Source organism: Uloborus diversus, chromosome 5 (genome assembly GCF_026930045.1).
Source record: "Uloborus diversus isolate 005 chromosome 5, Udiv.v.3.1, whole genome shotgun sequence".
Lineage (NCBI taxonomy): Eukaryota > Metazoa > Arthropoda > Arachnida > Araneae > Uloboridae > Uloborus > Uloborus diversus.
The window spans coordinates 92,234,373-92,261,287 of NC_072735.1; the positions used below are offsets into that span (position 1 = coordinate 92,234,373).

Genomic DNA, 26,915 nt, shown 5'->3' on the forward strand with positions numbered 1-26,915 from the left:
ATAGTTGGAATGGATTCATGGAGAAGTTACGTACTAATTTGACTTATAATACTTCAAAAATTATTCCTATACCGTTTATAAAATATCCACCGAGTAATTATGATACCATTTTTACATCATTGGTAGAAGCAGCTAAACAATGCCAAAAACAGGAGCAAAAGATTATGTTTGTAACGTTTGACCAGCCACTATACCAAAAAGCTCGCGAAATCTTAGCCAGTATTGATCTAGATAATGACCCCTACAATTTGTCGTCAATCCAAGTAAGGTTTGGGGGATTTCATTTATTGATGTCGTTCCTGGCGGCGGTTGGATTCATCATGGATGGTAGTGGGCTTAAGGAAGCTTTTTGTGAAATATATGCAGAAAATTCTTCCGATAAAGCTCTTTCTGGGCACGCACATGCACGAGTCATCAGAGGGCATTTTCTAATTCAACTTGCCTTGTCTGAACTAATATTTTCATCGATGGAGTTGTGGGACACAGAAAAGGGGCTGCATTTTTGCTGGATTTAGGAAGAGAAAATTTTGAAACAAATTTACAGCACGAAGATTTTAAGATAATAAAAGAAAAATTCATCGAGCATCTAAAATTAATTCAAAAAAGAGGTCCTACCTCAAAACTTTGGATGCAGTACTAGCAAATGATCTCTTGGTTAAAGATTTCATTCGGGCTGAACGTTCAGGTAACTGGGAATTACACTTAAAATGCGTAGAAAGAATGCTACCCTATTTTCATGCAAGTGAACACTTTTCATACGCAAAATCTGCTCATCTTTATCTCGAAGATATGCGTAAGCTTAAAGACATAATAAATGATGATTATGAATATACGCGGTTCACCGAAGGTTTTTTACGATTAGACATACTCGCAAGTTTTGGTCCGGAGTTTGGACTGATATGACAATCGAGCAGGTCTTGATGAAATCTATGAAAACTCAGGGTGGACTTACCCATGGCCGTGGTTGGTCTGAAAGCGTTTTAACAAAATTTGTATTAACAATGATCATACTTGTCGAAGTTTGCAATGAAATGGAAGATTTTTGTAATGGTTTTTTTTGCAACTACAGAGCAACATGTTGATTCTAGGGAATATTGAGTAAAACGAGATGTAGCAGATCTACAAAAATTACAAATATTTTTTAACCGGTATGATCCTTTTCCAGAGACTTATAACATTATGTCAATATATTCTGGAATTATTAGCAATAGTTCTGTTAATTGTTATGAAGCGAATGAAGAAGGAAGCAAATCGTTGCAATCTATAGTTGGAAATAATTTTGACAGTGTTAAATTTAAAAGAAAAAACAAAGTCTTGTCTCTAAAAACGGTTCAATCTTCCGTTAAAGTAAATGAAGATATCGTAGCAGTTGATCCATTGTTGCTATTTCAAAGAATATCGTTAACGATTGATAGTAAAAAAGATATGGAAACGTATTTAGTGCACGAGCTTGCTCCTTTTCCCCTGTCACTTTTTACAGAAAATGGCCTCAGGAAAAACGTAAAATCTCAACTTTTCGATTTGTTTTTGAGCACGAATGGACCACCAGATTCTTCAGGTATTATACATGTCGTGGATGGTGGCTTTTTATTGCACAAAGTAATTTGGCAGAAAAATGAAACGGTAGAAGAGATTATGAAAAAATATTTGCGCTATGTAGAAACACATTACGCTGCTAATAGCTCTATCGTTTTTGATGGGTACCCAGAAACTGAAAAATCAGTAAATGTAACGACTATAGCATCTGCTTATTCAACTAAAAGAGGAGAACGCGATCTCAGTTGAACGTCTGACAATGTTCCAGAATTGAACTATCAAACTCACACTAAAATACCATTTTCTCAAGAAAATTTTTTATCTAACGAGAAAAACAAAGACAAAATAATAAAACCATTAATGGAAAGATTACAGTCACGGGGATTTTCCTGCAAACAAGCAGAAGAAGATGCTGATGCTGACATAATTAATGCATCAATTGAAATTGCCAGAGATACTAATAAAACAATCGTAGTTGTTGGTCAAGATATTGATCTTTTGGTCCTTTTGAATCAATTGAATTCAAATAATTATGACATATATTTTCTCAAACCAGGTTCAGGAAATGTAAAAAATCAATTTTTCACGTCCAACAACAGTTTCAAATACGAGTCCTGCAAAAATATCGTTGCATTTCTGCATTGTTTTTCTGGTTGCGATACAACATCTGGATTTGCCGGAAAAGGAAAGAAAACCATCGTAAACTCATTATTGGACAGTAAAAATGTGTCATGTTGCCGATATCTTTTATAAAAAAGATGCAAACAAGGAAGATATTGTTAAAAATGGCTTGCAATTAATCAAATCTATTCATAAATGTAACCATGAAAGTATAACATTAAATCAATTAAGATTTCAAGAGTATCAGTTAGCAAGAATTAAATCATCTTTCGTATTGGCAAATCTTCCACCTACAGAAAGCGCAGCAGAACAACATTGTTACAGGGCTTATTATCAGCTTCAAACTTGGCTCAGTAATAAATTGACAGCAACAGATTGGGGCTGGAAACAACATCTCACGGGCATTATGCCCAAATTGACCAAAAAAGAACTAATTCCGGAAATATTGCTGAAAACTATTTGTTGCAGCTGTGAAACTGGATGCAACAGTCTAAAATGTGGATGCCGAAAACATGGTTTAAAGTGTACGAATCTATGTTCAAATTGTCACGGTTCTGAAAAATGCGCCAATGTGGAAGTAAAAACCTACGAGGAAGTTAATGATTTAGATGAAATTAGGGATGATGAACTAATGCAGACCAGAAAAAATATTGGAGACGAAGATGATGATGGTCTAGAAAATTTCGAAGATCTACTGGAATCAAGAACAATAGTTGAGCATAATGATGAAGAAAAAGCCATCAAAGAAGCGAAAACTAATGGATAAGTAAAGGATGTGATTATAGTTAACAATTAAATATTGATAAATAACAAGATAATAAAGCACTTTGTTAAAATGAATGAAGTATTTTTTAAACGAAATAAATGTTCTATACCTTTTTTGTCTAATTAAAGTGCAAATTTTAATAAATAGCTTAACATTTTACATAGGAGTGATGATTTTTTTTTTCAAATTCGAGTTTTTTTGATTTTCTTCATTTTTTGCGAAAAGTTTCCATAGTATTGTATATTGTTTTTTATACCATTAAAAAGTAGAGATTCCAACAAAAAACACTTGCTCCGATTTTTTAAAAAAATCAGATATTTTGATGTGAGATTTTTTGATTGAAAATTCTGATGCTTTTTTAATATTGAATCAAAATAAGGAGAAAAAATAAATATTTTAAATCCAAAAAATTACAGTGTATTTGGGACATAATTAGGTAACTTTTCATTAAATTTAGTGAAAAAAAATTTTTTTTTGTGGGAAATAAAAATAACAAACCAAAAAGTCGGTTTTTTGAATTTTTCGCATATATTTTGAGGTTATAGAAAAAAAGTGCAAATACAAAAGTTGTAGATCTTTTTATTAACAACAACTTTGCAATTTAGTTTTTTTCGATAGGACTCTTAGTTTTTCCAGAAAACGTGATAAACCGTTCCCCCCCTTAAACCCCCCTTCCCGAACTCTGCTCGCCCGTAATTTATTTTTCCTATTAATGTTATTAGATTTTCTTACCTTTCGAACTGGTTTTATCCTGTTCTAAATTTTTTCGACTTTTTGTCAGTTTCAAAGCTATTGGTACTGGCCTATTTTGTCAGTGAGTGTAGATGAAAAGACATCCGAACAAAAAACTTCGGTCAGACATCTTTTCTTCCATAAGCACTTTTCTTTTGTTTTGAAAAGGGATTCTCTGACAATTTTTGCAATTTAATGTTGTAATATTATCTTTTCCTTTTCAGCTCAATGGTATTTATTTCTAAAGAAATGTTGTTTGTCCACTGGTTGGGTGCTCATTCTCTGGGTTGTCGCCCTTTTTTTCTATTGAAACTCTTGAAAGAATCATATAAGGTCCCCCCCCCCCTTTTTTTAAAACAATTACATTTAGCAATTCAAATTGTTTTTTCTGTCATGTGCCCAGGGTTGTCCTATTTTGTCCACCCGGGAAAAAACCCATAAGAAGAAATAAATGGATAATAAAAAAAAGATAATAATAAAGATTAATAAGAAATAAATGAATAATAATCCATGAAGTGGACAAAATGTCATTTTGTCCACTTTTTCGATAAACTGAAAATTTTTGATAGTTTGAAAATGATAAATATAGTATATAAAAATATTGAAAATAAGAAGTAATTATATAGATTCTTCCTATTCAAGTAATATTTTAATTTTAAAATAGCATACATAAATATGTATATAACAATTGATTGAAAAATATTTTAAATTGAAAATGAAAAAATTAAGATCTGTTGAAGTTTATGTAAGTTTGTATATAGATCAAATAAGTGTTAATAAGTTATAATGCATGTAATAGCATTTATAAAAACAAACACATCAGCTGTACATTTTAAGATATTTATCTGTGATGTGGAGGTTTATTGCCCACAATAAATGCATTTATAAAATTAAAAGTAGATATAAAAAGTTTTTGAAGGTTGGACTCTAAAAACATTAAAAGTCATATTTAAAAAAAGTGGGGGAGCGGGATGGACTACAATCTTTACTAATAATAAAGCAGAAAGTCTCTCTGTCCGGAGGATGTCTGTAGGATGTCTGTGACGTGCATAGCGCCTAGACGATTCGGCCGATTTTCATGAAATTTGGCACAAAGTTAGTTTGTAGCATGGGGGTGTGCACCTCGAAGCGATTTTTCGAAAATTTGATGTGGTTCTTTTTCTATTCCAATTTTAAGAACAAAAATATCATAAGATGGACGAGTAAATTACGAAATTATCATAACGTGGAACTGTAAAATGGGCTCAAGCCAATTGGCGAAATACGAAATTATCATAACGTGGAACCGTAACATGGGTACAAGCCAATTGGCGAGAAAATTCACCATACATTATTTGTAAATATACAGGCGAACCAAAAGACCTGTTAATTTTTCTATTACGAGCAAAGCCGTACAGGTACCACTAGTATATTAATAAAAGAAATGTTGACATGGAGGGAAATCTGTTCTTGTAATACAAATGTGATGATCAGCAACAGATTCTGAACCCAGCTGGGCTGTTCCGAGTCAATTTATTAGTCCCCAATGAAGATAAATGGCTATTTTAAAGTTATCTATCCTCTTGCTCATTATAGTCTCTTCTGGTACACTGTTCTGAGTACCACAACCCTACTAAAGTAGTAATTTGTATGACATTAACATATCCTTAAAGACATGCAGAGTACATAAATATATTACTATGGGGTGACATCTATAAAAACTTCAAAAAAAAAACAGTAAAATGTTTTTAGTCTATAAATCTTCAATTTCTATGTATGTCACCAAACATTTCATTTGACTTTTCCATTGAGTTTAATTTCTTTTATTGTAATATATTATAGTGTAATCACGCCCAATAGCTTACTCACATTGTTAAATCTTATTACTTTTAAGTAAGTTATGATCTAAAATTAATTTCACCAATGTGTAATTAAAATTTGTTTTGGATTTTCTAAATTCTAAAGTTAACAATCATTCTTATTTTTAATTAAATGATTAATTCATAATATATAATGTATTAGAAAAAAATACTAATTTTATTACACCATAAAAATAAATTCATGTATGGATAATCAGTTGATTTTTCATTTCGTCCATTTTGTCCGTTTCTTAAGGCGTCCCAGACTTTTTACAAAAAAGTGGACAAAATACCAACCCTGTATGTGCTAAATGCTAATTTTGTACAATGTTGTGAGTTTCTCAAAAAGGCATTTGAGTGTTCTTTCACCAGTGAGTCTCTGTCTATCGTATATTTAAATGCATATTTTTAAAAGCTAAAAAAATTAAAAATAAATCAGTCTTCTAAATCAGAGGTTCCCAAACTGTGTGCAGCAGCATCCTCCTCACACAGTGCTCTTATATTATTTTTTTTACAAATCTAAAAGTAATTCCCATATTTTTTTTCTTTCCTTCCCTGTGTCTCCTATCCCCCAATTATCATCGGTTGCTGCAGCATCTTTGGCGACTTTATTACCTGTGCTAGTAAAATGAAGAAAAAAAATATTTTTCTCTTCTTTTGAAAATTTCATTTAACTATCTCCAACTTGAAGTATTAATTTCTTTTTCAATAAATTTATTTTTCAGACAACATTATAAATTTCTACAAGAAATTAGAAAAAAATAAAAACTGATGGCTTTTTACATTTTGAATTATTTTTAATTTTTCTAATTATTTGAATTCTCTATAGTTTTTGTCAACTTGCTCGTCACGAAAAGCTGATTTTACTAAAATTACCTTGTTACTTTTGAGAAATATGCTAGGCAATTTTTGTTGGGAAAAGTTCCTTGTAGCTGCCCAGACACACGCCTGTAATCTTTTTTGCGAACTTATTGCTTTTAATGTATTAATTTTTCTATCTTCATGCACATAATGCCTTTCGTTGCAGAAAATTTTATTTGTTGTTTATGAATTCATTCAGCACAATTTCTTGTTCTGTGCATTCTCAAATTAATTTTAATTAAAACTATTTTTTGCCGTTTGATCAGTGAAACTTGGCTTATTATAAATAATCAGCAAAGTGGCTGATTACTGCTAATTAATCGGTTCACCCTTAATATGTTCAGATACTCTTTTTTGATAAAATGATTATCTATTTATTTGTTATTTTCCAGAGTAGAATAGAGGTATGATAATCATATGACCATAAGTTTTATTTTCTTATTGCAGATAAGTTATATGAAGAGATGGAAGATGCTTTTAGGATGAAAGTATTTCTAGAAAATAAGCATAAAATAGCTCATCATAACAGATTGTTTCAGCAAGGAAAAAAGTCCTACAAGCTTGATATGAACAAATTTGGAGACATGGTAGGCACAATTGTGCTTTTTATCTTCTTTTTACACATCAGTTCCGTCTTTCAGAGCATGTTGAAGAAATATTAAGAGCTTTAAATTGTGCTAGTTTTGTATCCATTGATTGAGCTCTCAAATTGAAATAATTATTGTTGTGCTTTCTGCCCCATTCAATATTAAACACCCTGTATATATGTATATGTATGTATGTGTATATATATACAGTAGAAGACCGTTATAACGCCGACTTGTATAACGCAATTCTCTATAAACCGCACTACTTTTCAGAAGAAAACAATAGGTTTTGAAGTTTGAAAAATCCCTCTGTTTTGCTTTTCAAACATAAAAATTGTTAGACAAATTAAATTTTGAAAGTTTTTCATCTTTCCATATTATTTCAAAGCTTTTAAATTGAAAATAAGTACTCATAGTAAACAAAAAATACCAGATGGCTCTTGAAAATGCAGCTGTTATGCAAACTATGAAGCTAGCAGAAGTGCAGGATTTTGATTGTGAAACATATTTATTTGTGAATAACTAATTGTAATATTGGTGCTTTAATACTCACTGGAGATAAAACCCATTCTGAAGTGCTAATAGATAGATATTCTGAATATTAGTTTCAAAATTTGTGAAATGATCTATATAACGCAAAAACCTGTATAAGGCAAAAGCTCAGGTCCCAAGGTGTGCGTTATAACGGTCTTCTACTGTATATATATGTGTGTGCATTATACTAATTCAATACCATTTTTAAAAACTTTGAAGTTTACTTCTTGCAGAATATTGTTCAAAAATAGGTTAAAGTAACAAAACGAGAAATGATGATATGATTGATAGAAACAAATTGTAGTGAAAGTTATTTCCTTACAGTGAACTGTAACAATGAAAATGTGTACAGAAAGGGAAAGTTTTGAAATTGGACCATCATTGCTTTCATGCACTGTTTTACTGTTTCGGGTGATATTTGTCTTCAAGCACTTTTCATTTTTTCCCCCAGCTCCATCATGAATTTGTCGCAACTGTTAATGGCTTCAAGCGTAATTATGCAGAAAGTTTATCAAATGGATCCACTTTCCTGACTCCTGCAAATCTCCATGCTCCTGCTTCTGTTGACTGGAGACAAGAGGGATATGTGACGCCTGTCAAAGATCAAGGGCAATGTGGCTCTTGCTGGTCATTTAGTGCTGTAAGTTACAAAATCTGAAAAGCTATTTATTTATTACATGTTTTAAAATCTTAATCATTATTCCAGGTTACTGATTTAGTTATTAGAATAGTTAATTAGCTGTGCTGTAGTTGGAGGAGGAATGGGGGGAGGGGGGCACAGTCTCCTTAGATATGTAGTTTTTTATTGTTGAAACTTAGCACATGTAATGTAAATTGGTTTCAAGCCACCTTTTCATTTGGTGAAGCCCCGAAACTTTTAAGTTGAATTCTCCTAAATATTTTCTCCCCAACTAAGGTAGTTTTTGTGCTGATAAAAAACAATGACAGAAATAAACTGGCTATCAAAAAACTAGGACTCAAGTGAGTTTTTGTTTCATTGTTCTAGTCTCAAATAGTACTATAAAAATTTCAACATCTCAAGAAAAATTTTATTCCCGTAACTTTTGAAAACATACTTATGTGTTTGATTTGATAATGTGTGTGGTACAGGGTGGCGACAGATCAGGGAGATCAGGGAAAAGTCAGGAAACTTTATCACTCAGGGAAATATCAGGGAAATTTGAAAAAATAACAAAAATTCAGGGAAAATTGAACAAATGAGAAAAAAAAAAATTTCCCTTGCAAAATGAAGTACTTTGATTCCTTACGAATTTTACACATGTTGTTTGTTTTTAAAAAGTAAAATTAATGAGGTGCGATTATGCAGTGTCGCATATTTGTGCATCTTTTTTCCTCAGGGTCAAAGTATTCAATCTAAGGATGAGCTTCCTAAGATTGCTTCTGTGTCTGTAAAGTTGTTTATATTTTACCTAGCTTGAATTTTTCTTCCACGCATTCTAGGCTAAGTAAAATACATGCTACGTAAAATAAACAACCCTACAGGCAAAGAGGAAGCCGTTATTGATGACTTTGTCCCCTGCCTTTACTCATTGTCTTGAAATCATTAGCATACTGTTATTACGATTTCAAGAAAACGTCTTTGTTTTTTAAATTAGTGCTGAAAAAGTCTTAAAAGTTATCACTTGGCATTTTAATTAAATTGCTAAAATTGAATTTTGGCTGAAAAACAAATTTGTTTTTTTGCCATGGTATTACTTGCTGTCACTTCAGATTATATGGAGTATTTCCTTTTCAAACTTTAAAACTCTGTTATTTTAAAACCATTTTCATGTACATTTTAAAATTAATAATTGTTTTTGCATACCAATGTTGCTTGTTACTAAAGTAATGTAAGATTTTTTTCGACAACTAATGAAATCATTTGAAATTGTGTTGTGTGCTTAAGTAAATATTTTCATTATTTTTTAATAGTTAAAATGATGTATTCATTAAAACCTAAGTTCTTGATTAGAGAATAGCTCAATATGACTGATTGTTGAAAAATTTCAATTTGTTTTCCATAAATATGTTGATTCTGCCGTGTGCAAGTAAAGGGCAGTAACTGCATATTTTTTATTTATTTTTATTTTTTTTGCATTTTTGTCTTCTATTGTACGTTATCTTTATCGTACATACTCGCTTATTTGGTTTTTGCTGAAAAAGAGGCGCAAAAAAATTGTCTAATTTCAACATTTTCCAATTGTTAGTACTGAATCCACCACACATTTCTTCAAATGTCTCGAAAACTAATTTCTGCAGATACTACCGTTTTCCTGCACAGGGCAGTATTATTTACGTAAGTAAAACTACATTACTTCTGTACTTTAACTATCACTTGTAATTCTTGCAGCAACAATTATACTACTTAAAAATTCAGTTCAAGATTATCTCCATTTAAATTTTTTAGTTTTACCACAATTAGATATGTCTCTAAGAGTGGTTTTAGTAATTTCTTAGAATTCTTGTGTTAACTGGTTCCTGGAAGTAGAGTATTTGTTTTATATTTCCTACAATATTTCTCTGTCGATAATTTAATACACTATTTTTACCGAAAAAAAAGGAGCATCTTTTCAAAATATATAGTTTTAATTAACAGCTTAAACCGTTTTAAACACTGCATTTTATTTAATATACAATGTTTTTCAGGTAGGACAAAGAAAAGAAGTATTATCATAGGTAACGTAAATCAGGGAAATTTGGTGAACTTAATCAGGGAAAAGTCAGGGAACTTTTTTTTCCAGTTTCTGTCGCCACCCTGTGGTAGATACTTTGCAGCATGCGGAAAGAGCTGATGTAAAGTGTTACGTGATTTTGAAAGTGTAAATGCTGAAGAATGTTTTTACAAGATCTTTAATATTGTAAAGAAAAGGCAAGTGCAGACTGCCATATTGCAGAACTTTTGAAAACAGAAAGTCAGTGATTGCATGCTCCTTTCACCAATATCAGGAGTGTTAGTGATCCGACATTTCCATAAATTTTGAGTTGCCGTTTCCAAAAGTTTTAGTCTGACAACATTCTAAAACTAAAAAATCGTGTTTAAAAAAAAAATTTAAATGTTTTTTTTCCAACCATTTTTGTATGCATATTTGAAGCGCTTTTACGAGGGGGTGGGGTTATCTTCCGAAAATTTAAAGTCTTCAGAAAATTTTACTTGAGTCCACTTGCGCTCCCGACTGATATGCAATTAGATTTCTGCATTAACCTTTCAACAATGACTAAAATATGAAGGAAAAAAACAAATAATTGACCCTATTTAAGTTTAGGAAAAGCCCTAGCAAAAGCTCATATTGATTACAGGATCCAACATATTTTATTTTATGATCCTCGTTTACAAACTATCAACAACCAGTGATGAAAATTAAAAAAATTTTCTGATTACTGAATAAATCCTTTTCTCCTTTTTCCTCATGTGATTATGTTCACACAGTGCTAGAAACTTGTCTTATATTATTGTAGCTGTAATCCATTGTTTGAAAATATATTTCCTAAAGTATCGAGTATATCAAATATTTTGATACAATCTTTGCCAAAGATGGTTGCACCAAGAAAGATTTCTTAGAATGAAACACAATGTAGGTATTTAAGGACAACCATTGATATAAGACTGTTCTCACGGGTCCTTGAAAATGCTTTAAAGTGCTGAGTTTTGTACTAAAGTTCTTAATCATTTCGGCAAGGTGCTTTATTTTAGCAAGTCCTTAAAAATGAAAAATTGTTTTTTTTTTCCTTTTTTTCCTCCCTTCAGTCATCTTTTTCTCTCTCTCTCTCTTGAATTTCAGATCCCAATTTTTGTTTCGGAAGTTTGGAATTTCAGCTAATTACCAGGAAAAAAAAATCTTATGTTCTTTTTTTTATGTTTTGAATTGTTTTCTTTTCAAAATTAATGTTTTATTCAATTTGTTTTCTTTTAAAAACTGATCATATATTTTTCATTTTTGTGGAAAGCTACCCATCTGTATTCATGTTTTAGTTTAGTTGAGCATGTATTTCAATAATTGCATACTTACAAGCTTTTATGTAATAAAAGGATTGCCAACTACTCCACATTTTGCAGAGCTTCTCTGCAGATTTCAAAACTCTGCAAAGAAGTTAGTTTGCATTGCATTTTTTCAATTCATTTAACTAGCAATTTCTTGCAATCTTCCAAGGACCCATTGTTTCTGACATGAGATTTCTGCCAAGATTTTTGCTGACATATATGCTTTTTTTTTACAAGTTTGATTTAATATAATAGTTTTAATAATAATTAAAAATTAATTTTAAAACTTAACTTCAAATTTTTAATACTGTTTAGTCTTTTCTATTTTTATTATATTTTGTTTGTTATTTTTACTGCTTAATAACATAGTGTATGAACATGGGAAATCTAAGTTGTATATACTCAAGAGTATGACTTTTTTTATAAATGTATTTACAGTCGTCCCTCGCTACTTCAACCTTTGACTTTCGCGGCTTCACTACATTGCGTTTTTTTCTAGTTTTTTTCTTTTCTTTTCAAATATAGTAGTTAGCCTTTTTTATGCACTCATGTAAACTTTTTTCTACAGAAGAGTAACAAAGTATGTCTTTTAAGTAAGGTCTGTGGGGCTAGTTGTACTAGTTGAGGGAATGGAAGTATAAAATCACTGAAGAAAGTGTAGGGAATCTCTATCTCATTTTAACCGTTAAGCACTAACTGGAAAGTTTAAATCACTGTATTATTACTAGGAGATAAATACATCTGTAAATGGTGTTCAACAATGTACTAGCTGAATAAAATATAACAACGTATATAAAGTACAAATTCAAAATGAAAAAAGGTTTAAAAACCAGCAAACAGCTGTTTCGGCACTCTAAAATACAAGTGCCATCATCAGTGCAATTAAAAACGAAGACAGGTTCAACCCGACTAAAACACAGTCGAGGCGAACAATGGAATGAGAGACGAGTTGTAAAAGATATGAGAGCAGTACCGGAAACGATGACGTCAAGGTTGCGTCAGAACTACAGAGGACAGTTGCACTCAGGTGAAAACGTCACGGACAAAAAATAAATCAAATAACAGACTTCCAAACATTAGGAAAAGGGGGAGTGCTAGACAAATCATTGACGATTAAATTAGCATTTTTCCATATGTAATATGACTCCCAAAAATCTAAATCATGAATGGACGAACACTCGTGAATAACTTTGGCGGAAGAAAAAATAAAATTATGGCCACAAGACCAACAATGTTGAGCAATAGAGGAGCGTTTGAGATCCTGTTTTTTGACGTAATTTTCGTGTTCTTTTATCCGGAATTTGAGGGATCGTCGAGTCTGCCCAATGTAGGCCAATTTGCACTGGCAGGAAACACTATAAATGCCCCATTTGTCAAGGTTCTGAACAGGGTGTTTAAGCTGTGAAAATTTTAATTTATTAACAGGAGAAAAAGTGACAGAAAAATGAAACTTTTTTAAGATTTTGGCAATTTGTAGACTGATTTTAGGAAAAAAGGGTAAGACAACGGAACTCGAATAGTTCACAGGAGCAAGTGTTTGATTTTTGTTAGCTGAGCTACATAGCTTCTTATAAATGGTATCAATAATATCTGATGTGAATCCCCGATCAATCGCAATACTTCGTAGGTAATTCAGTTCTGATGAAAGTAGATTGGAATTTAAACAAATGGCTAAAGCACGGTAAATAAAAGATCTGAAAGCAGTCAATTTTTGTTTAGGAGGGTGAACGGATAACTTGTGGGGGGGGGGAGAGAAACAGCAAAGGGTTTACGGAAAACAGTAGTTGTAAATATATTGTTATGACGAGTGACGTCAAAAAACAGGATCTCAAACGCTCCTCTATTGCTCAACATTGTTGGTCTTGTGGCCATAATTTTATTTTTTCTTCCGCCAAAGTTATTCACGAGTGTTCATCCATTCATGATTTAGATTTTTGGGAGTCATATTACATATGGAAAAATTCTAATTTAATCGTCAATGATTTGTCTAGCACTCCCCCTTTTCCTAATGTTTGGAAGTCTGTTATTTGATTTATTTTTTGTCCGTGACGTTTTCACCGGAGTGCAACTGTCCTCTGTAGTTCTGACGCAACCTTGACGTCATCGTTTCCGGTACTGCTCTCATATCTTTTACAACTCGTCTCTCATTCCATTGTTCGCCTCGACTGTGTTTTAGTCGGGTTGAACCTGTCATCGTTTTTAATTGCACTGATGATGGCACTTGTATTTTAGAGTGCCGAAACAGCTGTTTGCTGGTTTTTTAACCTTTTTTCATTTTGAATTTGTACTTTATATACGTTGTTATATTTTATTCACTATGCAGTACAAAGTTTTCGACTACTTTTTATGTAATGTACTAGCTTTTTAAGTTGTTCACGTAAATGAAGAGGAAGACGGGGACATCTACGGTCACTAACGTGCAATTCATTCTTCATCGAACAAGTTGAGGTTTTTTCATACATTAGTAGTAGTGTGTAAGAACTGCGTGTGTGTGTAGTTTATTCACCAATAATTAACAATGTGATATCTATTACGTCTAACAAATCTAATTTTCCCATTTTGTGCAATATATTAAGTAATACAAATGTAATGGTGGCAAAGGGTGCTGTTTCATGTCTAGGGGGCTCTAACTATGATAAAAACCTATTCAATTGCCGCAAGTACGTTTTATGCGCTCGAATCAGAAAAATATATACAGAATCCTACTTCACAGAAATTCAGTTATTGTGGTAAAGTCTGGAACGAATTAACCGCGATAAACGAGGGTTGACTGCATACCTTAGAACTAATAATTGTTTTTATGATAATGTTTTGAATGAAACTCAAAAATACAAACACAAACCTTATGCAAATGGTTTTATTTATTTTTTGACAATAAAATTACCTATCTAAGATTTCTACTTATTGCCTAAGCAAACTTACCTCTCTTTTTTTTTCTAGACTGGTGCACTGGAAGGCCAGCATTTTCGTAAGACAGGGAAATTGGTGTCCCTAAGCGAACAAAACCTCATAGATTGTTCTACAAAATATGGAAATGAAGGTTGCAATGGCGGGTTGATGGATCAAGCATTTGAATACATAGAGTACAATCATGGCATCGACTCTGAAGAGTCATACCCATATAAAGCCAAGGTAATATATGCATCACTTTTCGTTATTTTAGACTTTTTGCTGGAAAACTTTTGTTTTAGTTATGGTTGTTTAGCTACAAACCAAAATTAACTTTCCCTTATTTCTAATTTTGATTCTCATCAGGGCCAGATATTGGTACTGTAAAGGGGGGGGGAATGACAACAAAAAGCCATAGTATTTTTAGCGGCAGCAAAAAAAAAAGGAGAAAGAAAAAATGTTACAAAATTTTGTTAAGGCTGGTTTTCAGAGCTTTAATGAGTGGTAATTGATATAAATCTAACAGCTTAACAAACTTTTTTCTTTAGATTTTGATGAATTATGTGCACAGTAACTTTCCCTGAATAATACTTAAAATACCTGAATAAATACTGAATTAGATTTACCTCATTTATACTCCAAAGTATTTTGAGATGTTACAAACACTTGGTAAAAATTTCATTAAGATGGCTTATTTAAGTCAAACAATTGATTTACTAATATCTAAACAATAAATACATAAACTAAAAGTTACTGCTTTTTCCAAATAATGTTTCGTAAACAGATATACAAAGTAAAACAAATAATTATGATCTGAATATTGACATTTCTTGACATTTCTGCTCTTTGATAATTTTTAGTTTTGGTTTCTTATATTTAGAAAATACAATAAATAAATAAATAAATTATTTATTTATGTAAACCTTGCCCCCTCGAATTGCTACTACTGATTCTCATCTAAGAAAAATGTGCTTTTTTCAATGGCTCTTATACAAGCAAAAAATGCTTTGATGTCACCAACTGTCATTAGGGAATGTATAGTTCCAAGATGGAGGGAGCACTTGTGATGAGCATGATATTCAAAGGGTGCTGAGTTGTTGGAGATTTGGAACCAGAATGTGTAATGTTTAAAAATTCTTTAATTTTCATCTAACCTTTTTATGCCCCTTAAAACCACTCATTTCTTGTCTTTAAATCTTAGATGTTTTCCAAACTCAAAAAAAAAAAAAAAAAAAAAAAATCTCCTTTGAAACTGGTATTTCCTGATGGTTATTGCTGGGTTCAATATTTAAACGTACATTTTCGGAAAGGTCTGTTTTTAGAGATCATAATTTTATGAGGAGTCTGTTTGAACTTCCCTCCTCTATCGCTTTCCATCCCTCATGAGTCAACAGCAAATATGTTACAAAGGATACTAGGTAGGTTTTTGAGCTGTTTGGCACTGTGCTATTAATGTCTGCACTTGCATTGCCCACAGTGATAAGGTTTTGATATAGGGTTGGTTAAGGGAAGTGGGTCACCCCTGTCGGTCAAGTTTTAATACATCTTACACAATCAATAATCCACACAGTATAAAATACAGAAAAGACCAACACTTGGCATTTTGCTTTTAGTGCAAATTTGGTTTTTCTATCATCCATATAGAAGAAGAAGGTGTCATTTACCACCTGTGCATGAAAAGAAAGCATGTATAATAAAACTTTGAATTTTATTGAAGCCAGTGCTTCTTCAGGTACCAATATCCAAGCTGAATGTTTATTCAGATTGAATTCCTGATTGAATACAATGTGTGGTTTAAGTCTTGCCTATCATACATGTTTTCTTATATGGACCCTGATGACATATAAAAAGAAATTGTGTGGCAGATACAGACTGAAAAAGTCATCTTAATTTTTTTTAGAATCTCATAAAGTTAACTTTTTTAGTCTAATTGACTTTTTTAGTCCATGTAATTTTTTACAATAGTGTTATTAGGTTCCATTTCCTTAAGTTTTATTTGTGGTATTAATACGTACTTATATATTCTAGCAAGGACGATGTCACTACAAGAAACAAGACAGAGGTGCCACCGATACTGGTTTCATAGACATACCATCTGGTGATGAAACAAAACTGATGGAAGCTGTTGCTTCTGTTGGACCTGTGTCCGTTGCCATAGATGCCAGTCATGAAACATTCCAGTTTTACAAAACAGGTGAGACCTTGATTTAAAATTAGTTTCACACAAAAAGTTAGAGGCAGGTACAGGGTAATAATTTTGAGCATGATCCAGTTTGAGTATGCATAAACATACTCAAGCTTTGAATGGAACTAATTTTGGCCTGATTCTAACTTGGTAATTTATTCGTCTATGTTATAATTTGCTCAGTAAAATTTTCTTAAAATTGGAATAGAAAAGGGACAAAATCGAATTTTCAAAAAATCCCTTTGAGGTGCTCACTAGGGTGGGCCGAAAAAACTTTTTTTGGAAATCTGTTTTTGGATAGTGCGGAAAAGTTGCTATATGGGCCCGTTATTACCCATAAAAAATTTCGATAAATTTGTTTAATATTTAGCCGACGCTATTTGACCTCGAAAAACTGAAAAAAAAGGACAAAAATGCACTTTTTTCAAAAAAAAAAAGAAAAAAGGGGGGGGGGGGGTCGAAAATAAAAGTTTGAAGCTATTTTCAGCAAACATTAGAAGTATCTGTCAGTGAATTAGTTGAAATCCTCAAAGACTTTTATACATTTCGTAGAATATTTAGCTACGCTCCTTTAAGACTGAAACATTGGAAAAATGAAAAAAAAAAAAAATTAAAAGTAGTTTTGAAATAAGTAAGTACTGAAATGTTACGCAATACGTTACTTAGAAAAAAACAGTGAAAATTCAATCAATTTTATGCGACATTTGTACGCCAATTTTAAAAAATGCACACACTCAAATAAAAAATAGTTACATAAGATGCTAATTTTTTAATCTTCGGTTCCAATTGTTTCTCCTGGATAATAAACGGCGCTCAACTACTTTTATTATTCCTAAGATTATTTTATAACTATTTTATATATATTTGACAAATAGAGCTCTTGAGTATTAAAAAATGTTAATCCTCTGAAGTTCTTTAAACTGATTAATGAATTGAACGCAAGTATTCTTTTTCTCAAGCCATTTCTTCCTCTCGACTTTATGACCCACTTAAGAGACAAAACCCCCCGACAAGAAATGCTGTATTTTTACACCTCCACAGCTGGGAATTAAGCAATTAAAGGGGTCCTCTCTATTGTCCAATGTCCACAATGAGTTGCCACTGAGGCATCTTATACTGGAATTGGACGGTTGCACTAAGTGGCCACATTCATATTCTGGAGCTATCGAACAACTTCTTAGAGATTGTGAAAAAAATCCGGTGGTCAAATTTGATAAAACTGACTGCAATCTTTTGGTTTTGGATATGGAAGATATAAAAAAATTTAAGTACTGAACAACAATATTTGTATAGAATCTGTCTTCCCGTAAAAGATGGTAGTTGTCCTTCAAGCGTGGCTGACAGTAGCCCAGGCAAACTCAGTCAGTCATGCGCGATGGCTGACAACTACAAACCGTTTGTTACGCTTCTATATAGGCACTCCAAATCCATCAGAAAACCTTACAATGCTTGTAAAGTATGTAATTTTAGTTTATGCTCCAATGTGGTTTGAAATGAAAATGAGACCGAACTGCCAGTACCGCGCCCAACATTTTTGGAAAATGATTTCTCTTGCAAGGCAGTTTCCAGACAACGTTAAGGAGATAATTTTCAAAGTTCTCGGTCAAGTAATGCATATTTCGCTCATTCTGAACAGCTACTGTTGACAATGTTGTTTGACTCAAGAAAATACATTCGGGAATTAGCTGTTAGGCGCATTCTGAACTCTAGAAATAAGAAGACGAAGAGCTCGGATGGTGTACGATTCTTGAGCGTCCTAAACTCAATTTTGAAGCCGTTGATTATGTTGATTTAGTTGATTGGGCAAACTGTGTTGTAACAGAGCCACCTCTTACAATGCATCTAAAAGACCAACAATGGAAAGAAATGTGCAAAGAACATTCTACAGAGTTTACTTTCGAGAAATTTCCCTGTCACACGCAAGCTGTGAAACGTTGTGTGAAACTAATACCCGAAGCTGCAATAAAAGTTCGTGGTGAAACTACACGAGATGGATACATTCGTGCTAAACTTCAAGCTAGGAAAGAACTTCCATCTTTGATAACAAGGGACAATATTATTCCAAAAAATAATATTCATTATGCATGAGGTATTATAAATCAAATTTGAAGATTTCTTTTTTAAAATTTTATTATCTACATATGTAGTTCTCGAAAATGTATGATACTATTGCGTGATAATAATTACTATGATTAATGGCGTTATTTAATTAATTAGTCTATGATTTAATTTTGCAAAATAATTTTCACATTGGTTTTTTAAAGAAATTCAATATTTTTTCATTTTTCTCCAATTTTTGATGTCGGAAAGAAGCGGTTAAATGCTCCTTAAAATCAATGAAACATTTTATGGGATCGAACTGGCTCATTATATAACATTTTCGGTGCATTCCAGCAAAATATTTGAAATTTAGTTTTTTTAAAATAATTTCGACAAAAATTCATTTTTCTCTTTTTTTTTCGGTTTTTCAGTGTCAAATAGCGCCGGCTAGATATTTTTTAATATCTACGAAATTTTTTGTGAGAGCTAACTAGCTCACTACGCAACTTTTGCGCGCTATCCAAAAATTGATTTTGAAAAAAAAAATTTTTCGGCTTATTTCGGCCTACCCTAGTGCTCACCCCTATTTTGCAAACTAATTCTGTGCCGAATATCATGAAAATCTGTTGAACGGTCTAGGCGCTATGAGATTAACAGACATCCAGAGACACAGGCTTTCAGCTTTATTATTAGTAAAAATTATATTTTATTTTTATTTATTATTATTTATTTTTTTGGAAAATTTTTTTTAACTCATGCTTTGCTGTTAATTACTTCTCTTCCGAGAGTTTTAATGACTTTCATTCTGCAAAATTGTGCTTTATTAACCATTTTTATTATACTTGGGCCTGATTGTCACGGAGTAATCTGAAGCCTGGTTTTGCATATATTTCAGCAACTAGATCACTTAGAGATTCTGGATTTCACTAAATGATTTGCTTAATATTAAAATACAACTTAACGCTAAAAAATTAAAATTCTGAAATACAATTATTATTTTGTTTAGGATGGAAAATAGCAAATTTCATGTAATTTCCCCATTAAGTGTTTAAATAATTAAGCCCATTGTTCTAAAATATCGTTGCCTTGCAACAGTAATGTTAATAGTGATCATAATGAAAATTTTGAATCAAGGCTTCTCTGGAGCAAGCATGAAATTTATTCAATATAATTGCTTTATCCATTGAGAAGGAATACTAATGGAGGGAGCCATAGCAAATGTCTCAGTGAAATAAGCTTGGGATCCAATGTTTCCCAGGCCAGGTGACTTTTTTGGCTGGGAAGTTGTCGCGTTTTGGCACCTAATCGCTCTTTTGGCGTTAAATATATTTCAGACGACGCGACGGTGCTTATTATGAAGTCGGGGCTACAAATCAGAGCAACTCTGGCTCCAACTCCTTTACCGCATAATAATAAATAAATAACGGATACAAATACAGGAGCCTATCATTCAAATTCCCTCTCTCCACTTCTTGCCGGATTTTAAAATATAATGTAATTGCATTTTTCATGTATTTTGATGTTTATTTCCTGAAATGACGGGCATGTACAAATAGTTTAAAGTGTTCAGTTATTGACTGAAAATTTATGGATTCGTATGTATTGTAATCAATGTTTTGAAATGATTCCATACGCAGGCATGCTAGTATTTAAATTGAAACATAAAAATAGCAAATCTTTATTCTTGCGCATCTGCTGTTCACAGGAGCTTGGCGAGAAGATACTCGACAACAAAGCAAATGTACACAAAATGCTTAAGAGCCGTTAAAATAATTACTAGTTAAGTAAAAAGTGTTTTTATGGAACTAAAATGTTATTTGCACTCAAGATATACAATGTTTTATAACTTTTATAGATAAAATAAATACAAAAATTTAAAAATTATAGGCAACTGTGGAATATGTACTCGTTGAATGCATATAAATGTTATTTTTCTTTATTTAGAAGAAAAAAAATTCGTACATGCTGGGGAAAAGTTACTGGACCTCCTGGTGTGGCTTTCTTCTCACAGTTTACAATGCTAGAATACTGCACTATTACTATAAATCTAATTTTTCCCTTCTACAGTTAAAGGTTGTTATGCATGGCTTCAGCTAATGAAAACTTCTTCAGCGGTTACGGTCAACTCGAAATTGCTCCCTAAGTCACATGGTACTGTTGCCGTATCGGGATAGTAGGGTTGCACTCTCTCCATCTATTCCTTCTCAATGGCTTTATCACGATTTTTATCCTCATCCAAGGCTTCACTTGATATGTGTCTCTATATCAAGATAAGACGCCTTTCGAGTGAAACCTTGCCTCATCTATGCCAATAATCGATAACGGGGCTTAGTAAAGAGACATATTAAGATGTTTATCTCTAGTAACTTGTATGCTGTGAAACGAAATAGTTTGGGGAAACCTTTTAATATTTAAATGGTTCTAATTAATTTAGCACACAAATAAATCTTAGAGAGGAACAAAGATAAATTTTTAGGGTCAATTGTTTCAAGTTTTAGACACATATAATAGGGTAAATAAATACCTTTGTGCTGAACAGTAAAGTAAGACAAAACAACGTTGCAAATTTGTGCTTCTTCTAACGTTGTTTTGTCTTACTTTACATATAATAGGATTCGTTTTCTTTTAGTATGGAGCATTTATGTGAAAAAATAAGGTGAAATTCTGTGATGGTAACATTATTCTATTTCTGAAATACATTTACACTGAAAAGAATAAAATAACAGAATTTTTAAAAAATAATAAGCACTTTTCATAATGCACTCAAATGGATAAAATAACTTTTCTGTGTCAGAAAGTACAGTTTCAGTATTTCTGTAGTTTTCAATTATTCCAAAAAAATGACACCACAAACGAAGAAAAGTGTGGCTCAAGTCATTTTAAACCAAACTTTCCCGTTAAGAAAAATATGCATGTTTCAACACTCAAATCTATAATTGAAAGCTAGATAATGATTAAAAAAAATTCTGTACATGACTTGAACCACACTTTTCTTCATTTGTAGTGTCATTTTCTTGGAATAATTGAAAACTACAGAAATACTGAAACTGTCCTTTCTGACCCAGAAAACTTATTTTATCCTTTTGAGTGCATTGTGAAAAGTGCTTTTTTTAAAAAAAATTCTGTTATTTTCATGATATGAATGATGAAAATTTAATGTTTCTTACAGATTAAAACTTTTTTTTTTGAAACATACTGACATTTCAAACTTCGATTTGCAAAAAATTCGCTTGCCATGTTTGAGATTTCAATTTTTTTTGCACGTTTCTGACATTTCAATTATTTTGATGGTTGGAAGTTATGTACATATATTCTGGATTGAATTGACTTTATTTATGGGAACTTAAGGTTTGTTACAAGTTAGGTACAAATCATTTAGTTTTTGAGAGTACTTATTTACAAAGAAATGAGCCCTTATTTATTTTTATTTATTTCTTGTTTTTAAAGCAAAATAATTTTTAAATACTTCTTAAATAAACTAAAGAAAGAGGGTGAGGGGTATTTTAAAATTTGAATTTTAAATTTAATTATTGTTGTAGCAGCAGGGTGCTTGAAAAGTAGAGCTTTCTAACAATATGCTCAATCATGCTAAAATGGCCTAAAAAACATGTCATTCTGCTGTAGAACAAGTTGAAAAGAGTTAAATAAGTGTTGCAGAAGGTTTTTGAATGAAGCAAAATTTTTAGCGAAGAAATAAATTTTTGAACAAGAAAGAAAAAGATATCAGTTGGAAGTTTGTTATGACTGAACTCTAATTTTTATAGCATTATTTGAATTTTGTAAACGTATTTTGGTTATTAAATTAGATTCATTAACTTTTTAATTTCATTTTAATTGATAAAAGAGATTTCCACTTTTTTACTGTTATGTGCCAGTTTTCTTGCTGTAAACATTTCCCATTGTTTTGTTTGTTTCCAGTTTCAATTTTCCTTCATAAGATATCAAAAGCTAAATTTAAGGTGTGCAATTCATAGTAGTCATTAACTGCTGTTAAATGTTTTGAATTTCTGGCTCGAAGTCCTTAATTTTATATCTTAAATTATGAGATAATATGTACTTTAAACTTAAGATGCAAAAATGAAACTATAAATCCTTTCTTTTGAAAAAGCTTGGTACGTAAGTGTTATACTGAAGGCATTTCTTCTTTCTTTTTCAGGCGTTTACGATGAAATGGAATGTAACAATGAGACCCTTGACCACGGAGTACTAGTCGTTGGTTATGGGACTTCTGATCGTGGTGAAGATTACTGGATTGTGAAAAACAGGTTAATATTTTGATGAATGCTTATACATTCTTTTTTTGTTATTTTGTATGTAACTGATTTGAATTAAAGCTGAAACTTAGCAGTCACCACTCGCCACATGGTGATTAAAGTTGCAAAAGTGGCAATTAAAAAATGCGTCATCGATCAAAAAATGTGTTATTGATCACCACCCCGGTCGCCACTCTTGCTTAGTCACTGTACTTGCATTCCCAATCGAACCAGGTTCCTCTCCCCCTGTTCCGAGCTACCCCAATGTATTTCTTTTCCCCACTGCTAGGGGGAGAAATTCAGCTGCAGCAGTGTTTGCACTTTGAACCCTGCACATGCCACCTGCCTTGGGATGATAGTGTTCTGTAAGCCTATGTTTAATTATTGATGTTATCAATATTTTAATTTTATTGTTATTTGAAAAGCACTATGGTATTTTCTTGCGGATAATCTGTTAAAAAAGGCAAAGTTCATGAGGTGCGGATTATACGCTGCCGCAGATTATCTGTGATTTTTTTTTTCTTATTGAGCCTCAATATTTACAGTAGGATTTACCGATAGAGACTGTACGCCATTTTACAAAGCTTGCATGTTCCTTCTCGCTGCCTGCCTGTATGTTGGTTATTTTACATTGCTTGAATGTTCCTTTTACCCGATTCAGGCAATGTAAAATAAACAAGAATACAGTGAATTAGGAGCCATTTGCATAAGATTAGACTGTTTGCTTCTTCGTCTTGACTGTTTTTTAAGTAACTAGCATACTAGAATTATGATTTCAAGAAGAAATCATATTTTAGATAATATTTCAGATCAATTTTGATTATGCTGTCAAAGTAATTACCTTTTCACATTTTTAGTGTAGTTGCTTAAATGATATGTTAAATTCAAACTTTATTTTTTTTAAATTGTTTTTTTCTTCAGGCAGATTTTAGGACTTGGGGATTATAGGCTGCCTGCGGTTAATACACAGGAAAATACTAATAATTTTGCGCAAATGGGTGGGAGGAGAAAAAGAGAATGAGCTAAGGAACATTTTAAATGATCAATCTTATTCAACAAATATCAGTTAATAATACTATAGTGGTCTATTGCGATGCTACAAGTATGAACAATTTTATATATTTTATTCTGGATATCATAGATTCATTGTTATGAAGTGTATGTTTAACACAAATTCATTTTTAATGTATTTCACTAGTCATATTTAAAAACTAAAAGCATTTTGCATACATCTTCTAGGACATGCTCATAAATAGTTGGGTATGGCAGGTTACAGAAACAATGTTTAATGTATCGCTCATGCACAAAAAAAGTAACACAGCTCAAAACACACATTTTGCGATTTATTTAAAAATATATAACAGTTTGAGATATTGCTTACTACAGGAAAAACATCATAAAGGTCCCTATGGTTTGCAAAATGATTTACTGCTCTAAAACTGAACTTTTTCCTCGTTTTGCACTGTACTAAAAGATTTATTTATTTTTTAATTTTTTTTATTTATTTTTTTTTTTTTTTTTTTTTTTTTTTTTTGTCTCTTCTGTAAATATGCTTTTTGGTTGTGTCACCTTTCTTGCATGTGAGCGATATTCTGATGATACTTTTTTCATTATTAATAAAAATTTGGAACATAGTTGCAGTTTTAAAAAGTGGCTACTAACTTTAAAAAGTGGCCACTAATAACTGAGTCTACCGCCCACTGGCTATTAACCAAATTTCTCAGTTTTCAGCTTCAATTTAAATGATGGAATGTTTTGATTTATTCTTTTTTTGCTACAGTGGTCATTCATACAAAGGGAATTTAGTTGTAGAGTTAGAGAATGTCAAGGTAAAAGATAATGTATAAATCTTAAATCAGAGTACTCACTTATTGAATTTGAAATACAAATCGGAAAAAATTGGGGAAATTTAATTCGTCCAATTCAAAAAATTCAACCTTTGAGGCTAGTTGGAATTCTTTGAGACCATCAGTTTTATTCATTTATTTTCAGGAAATTATGGCAGCCACTTTCAATTGTCTAAAAAGAAAAATTAAAAAATTGTTGTCTCAAAGGTCAAAATCAGATAGTCCAATCCTGTTCAAAACTTCTGTGGCATTTACAATAAATGCATTTAAGAATGTTTGCAATTGATGAATTTATTGTAGGCTGACCAAGTAAAGCTAGATAAATCCATCGAAAAAAAATGGTTAAGTGGACAATATCTGGGTGAAATAAGAAATTAAGTCTGGACTGTTCTTTTGTTAAAATAATATGCATGGATTAATATTAAAAATACAGTAAAACTTAGAGTGTAAGAATTTCAAATACAGTGAACTCACAATAACTTGGAAGTCCCAAGGGACCGGCTAAAACCTTCGAATGATTGTTAGTTCGAGCTATCGGAAGTTCCTTTTCCAACCTTCTCAAGAATAGTTGGTATTTCCTTTTTCTGACATAGTGCATAATGGGTAGATTATAACAGTTAATGTTTTGATAAAATTAATTATTAGTACTACAAAAAAAATTCTTACAGAGAATAAATTTTCGTAAAGGGAAGTTATTTTTGACTGCTTACATTTTTTTTGTCGGATCTTAAAACTTCATTAAGTTTGTACATCATAGTCCCAATTTCTTTTGTCTTAATTTCAGTTTGTATTGCTTTTAAACGTCTTTTGCTTTAAAAGCAGATTATTTGAGTCATCCTGAAAAGAAAGGCTACTTTTCCCAATTTTTGCCAAGATTTTAAGTCTCTCAAAGATAAGCAAGCAATAAAATTTTAGTTCATCATCCACTGCAAAAACTAGCCCAATCAGAATACTTCTCACCTAATTTTGCAACACTCAACATGTGCATGAAGGTGCAACACTCAACATGTGCATGAAGGAGCTAAATTGTCTACAGAAAATCTACATTGCACTTACGTGCCAAAGAGTGACACCTGTTTCTCAAAGTCGCATTTTCAAATTTTTGTCACCATTTTCAATCTTTCTTCAAATTTGTTCAAAGAAAACGTAGAAAATTCTTCATTATTCACAAAAATATTAGGGTTGTAGATTTAAACATTGAAAGTAAAAAGAAAAGGAGTCCATTAAAGTTTCAGGAAATAGGATAATATTCTCTGTTTTGTTGTTATTTATTCTCAAAATGAACCCTTTACATAAACAATATTTTTCGTGGCTCTTTATAATATCATTTTCGTTCAGTCCTCGTCAATTACAGTGAAACCCCTCCTAACGGACACCCCTCTTATGCGGACAATTTTTAATTCCCCAGTTCCAATGCAAATAACATTATTAAACCCCTGTCCTGCGGACACCTCTGTATTGCAGACAAAAAAATTGTCCTGTTAGTGTCCGCATTAGAGGGATTTTACTGTATTTTCAATTTTTTTATGACTTTTATGATAATTGATTTTTGCCATTCCATTACAAACACCCTGTAAATTTTGCAAAATGAATGTTGTTCGTATTGAATGATCAAAAATTCAGAGGAAAAAATCTGAAACAAGCTAAAACGGCGAATTTGTACTTCATTCATATTTTAATTATTTGTCTTACACGATGCAACATATTTTTTCAGTTGGGGCACATCTTGGGGCGAAGAAGGATACATCCGGATGTCAAGAAACAAAGACAATCAGTGTGGCATTGCGACGAGTGCCAGCTATCCGTTGGTGTGATTTTTTTTGACCAAAAACTTCTTTTGCATTTATATTACTTTTATATTAGAACTGGGAGTTCTGTGCTATTTACATATATGTTTAATAAAGTCTTCATGCTTTTACAAGGGTTGTAAATTATTTTTTCAAGCATTTTGCACTCCTCTGTATCTATTTGGAGTTAATTCATTGAAAGATTTTTAAGAACGCTAAGTTTCTCTCCTATTTTTCCAGCTCCTCACAAGGAAGGAGAAAAAAAAAAAACTTAACTAGCAAATAAAGGGTAGAAGAAAATTGGGAAGCTACTGTTTTTCTTATTTTTTAATTTGAAACAGACTTATTTCAAATGGAATAAAATGATTGGTTTAAGAAAGGAATTCACTAAATAGTTGAACCAAAATTTTCATTACTTATGCTCAATGGGATTTTTCACCATCAGAGAAAGTAAGCTTAA

At 31.9% G+C, this 26,915-nt stretch overlaps 1 protein-coding gene across 1 annotated transcript in view; it reads left to right on the forward strand.

Annotated features, from left to right (window-relative positions):
- LOC129222616 (procathepsin L-like) overlaps positions 1-26,589 on the forward strand; it is a 45,839-nt gene extending 19,250 nt beyond the window's left edge. The window contains exons 3-8 of the mRNA XM_054857143.1: positions 6,802-6,941; positions 7,927-8,115; positions 14,395-14,586; positions 16,372-16,537; positions 22,725-22,833; positions 26,383-26,589. Of these exons, the coding sequence (XP_054713118.1) occupies positions 6,802-6,941; positions 7,927-8,115; positions 14,395-14,586; positions 16,372-16,537; positions 22,725-22,833; positions 26,383-26,482 (896 nt within the window). The 3' untranslated portion in view covers positions 26,483-26,589. The remainder of the gene's footprint in view (positions 1-6,801; positions 6,942-7,926; positions 8,116-14,394; positions 14,587-16,371; positions 16,538-22,724; positions 22,834-26,382) is intronic.
- Positions 26,590-26,915: the final 326 nt, after the last annotated feature.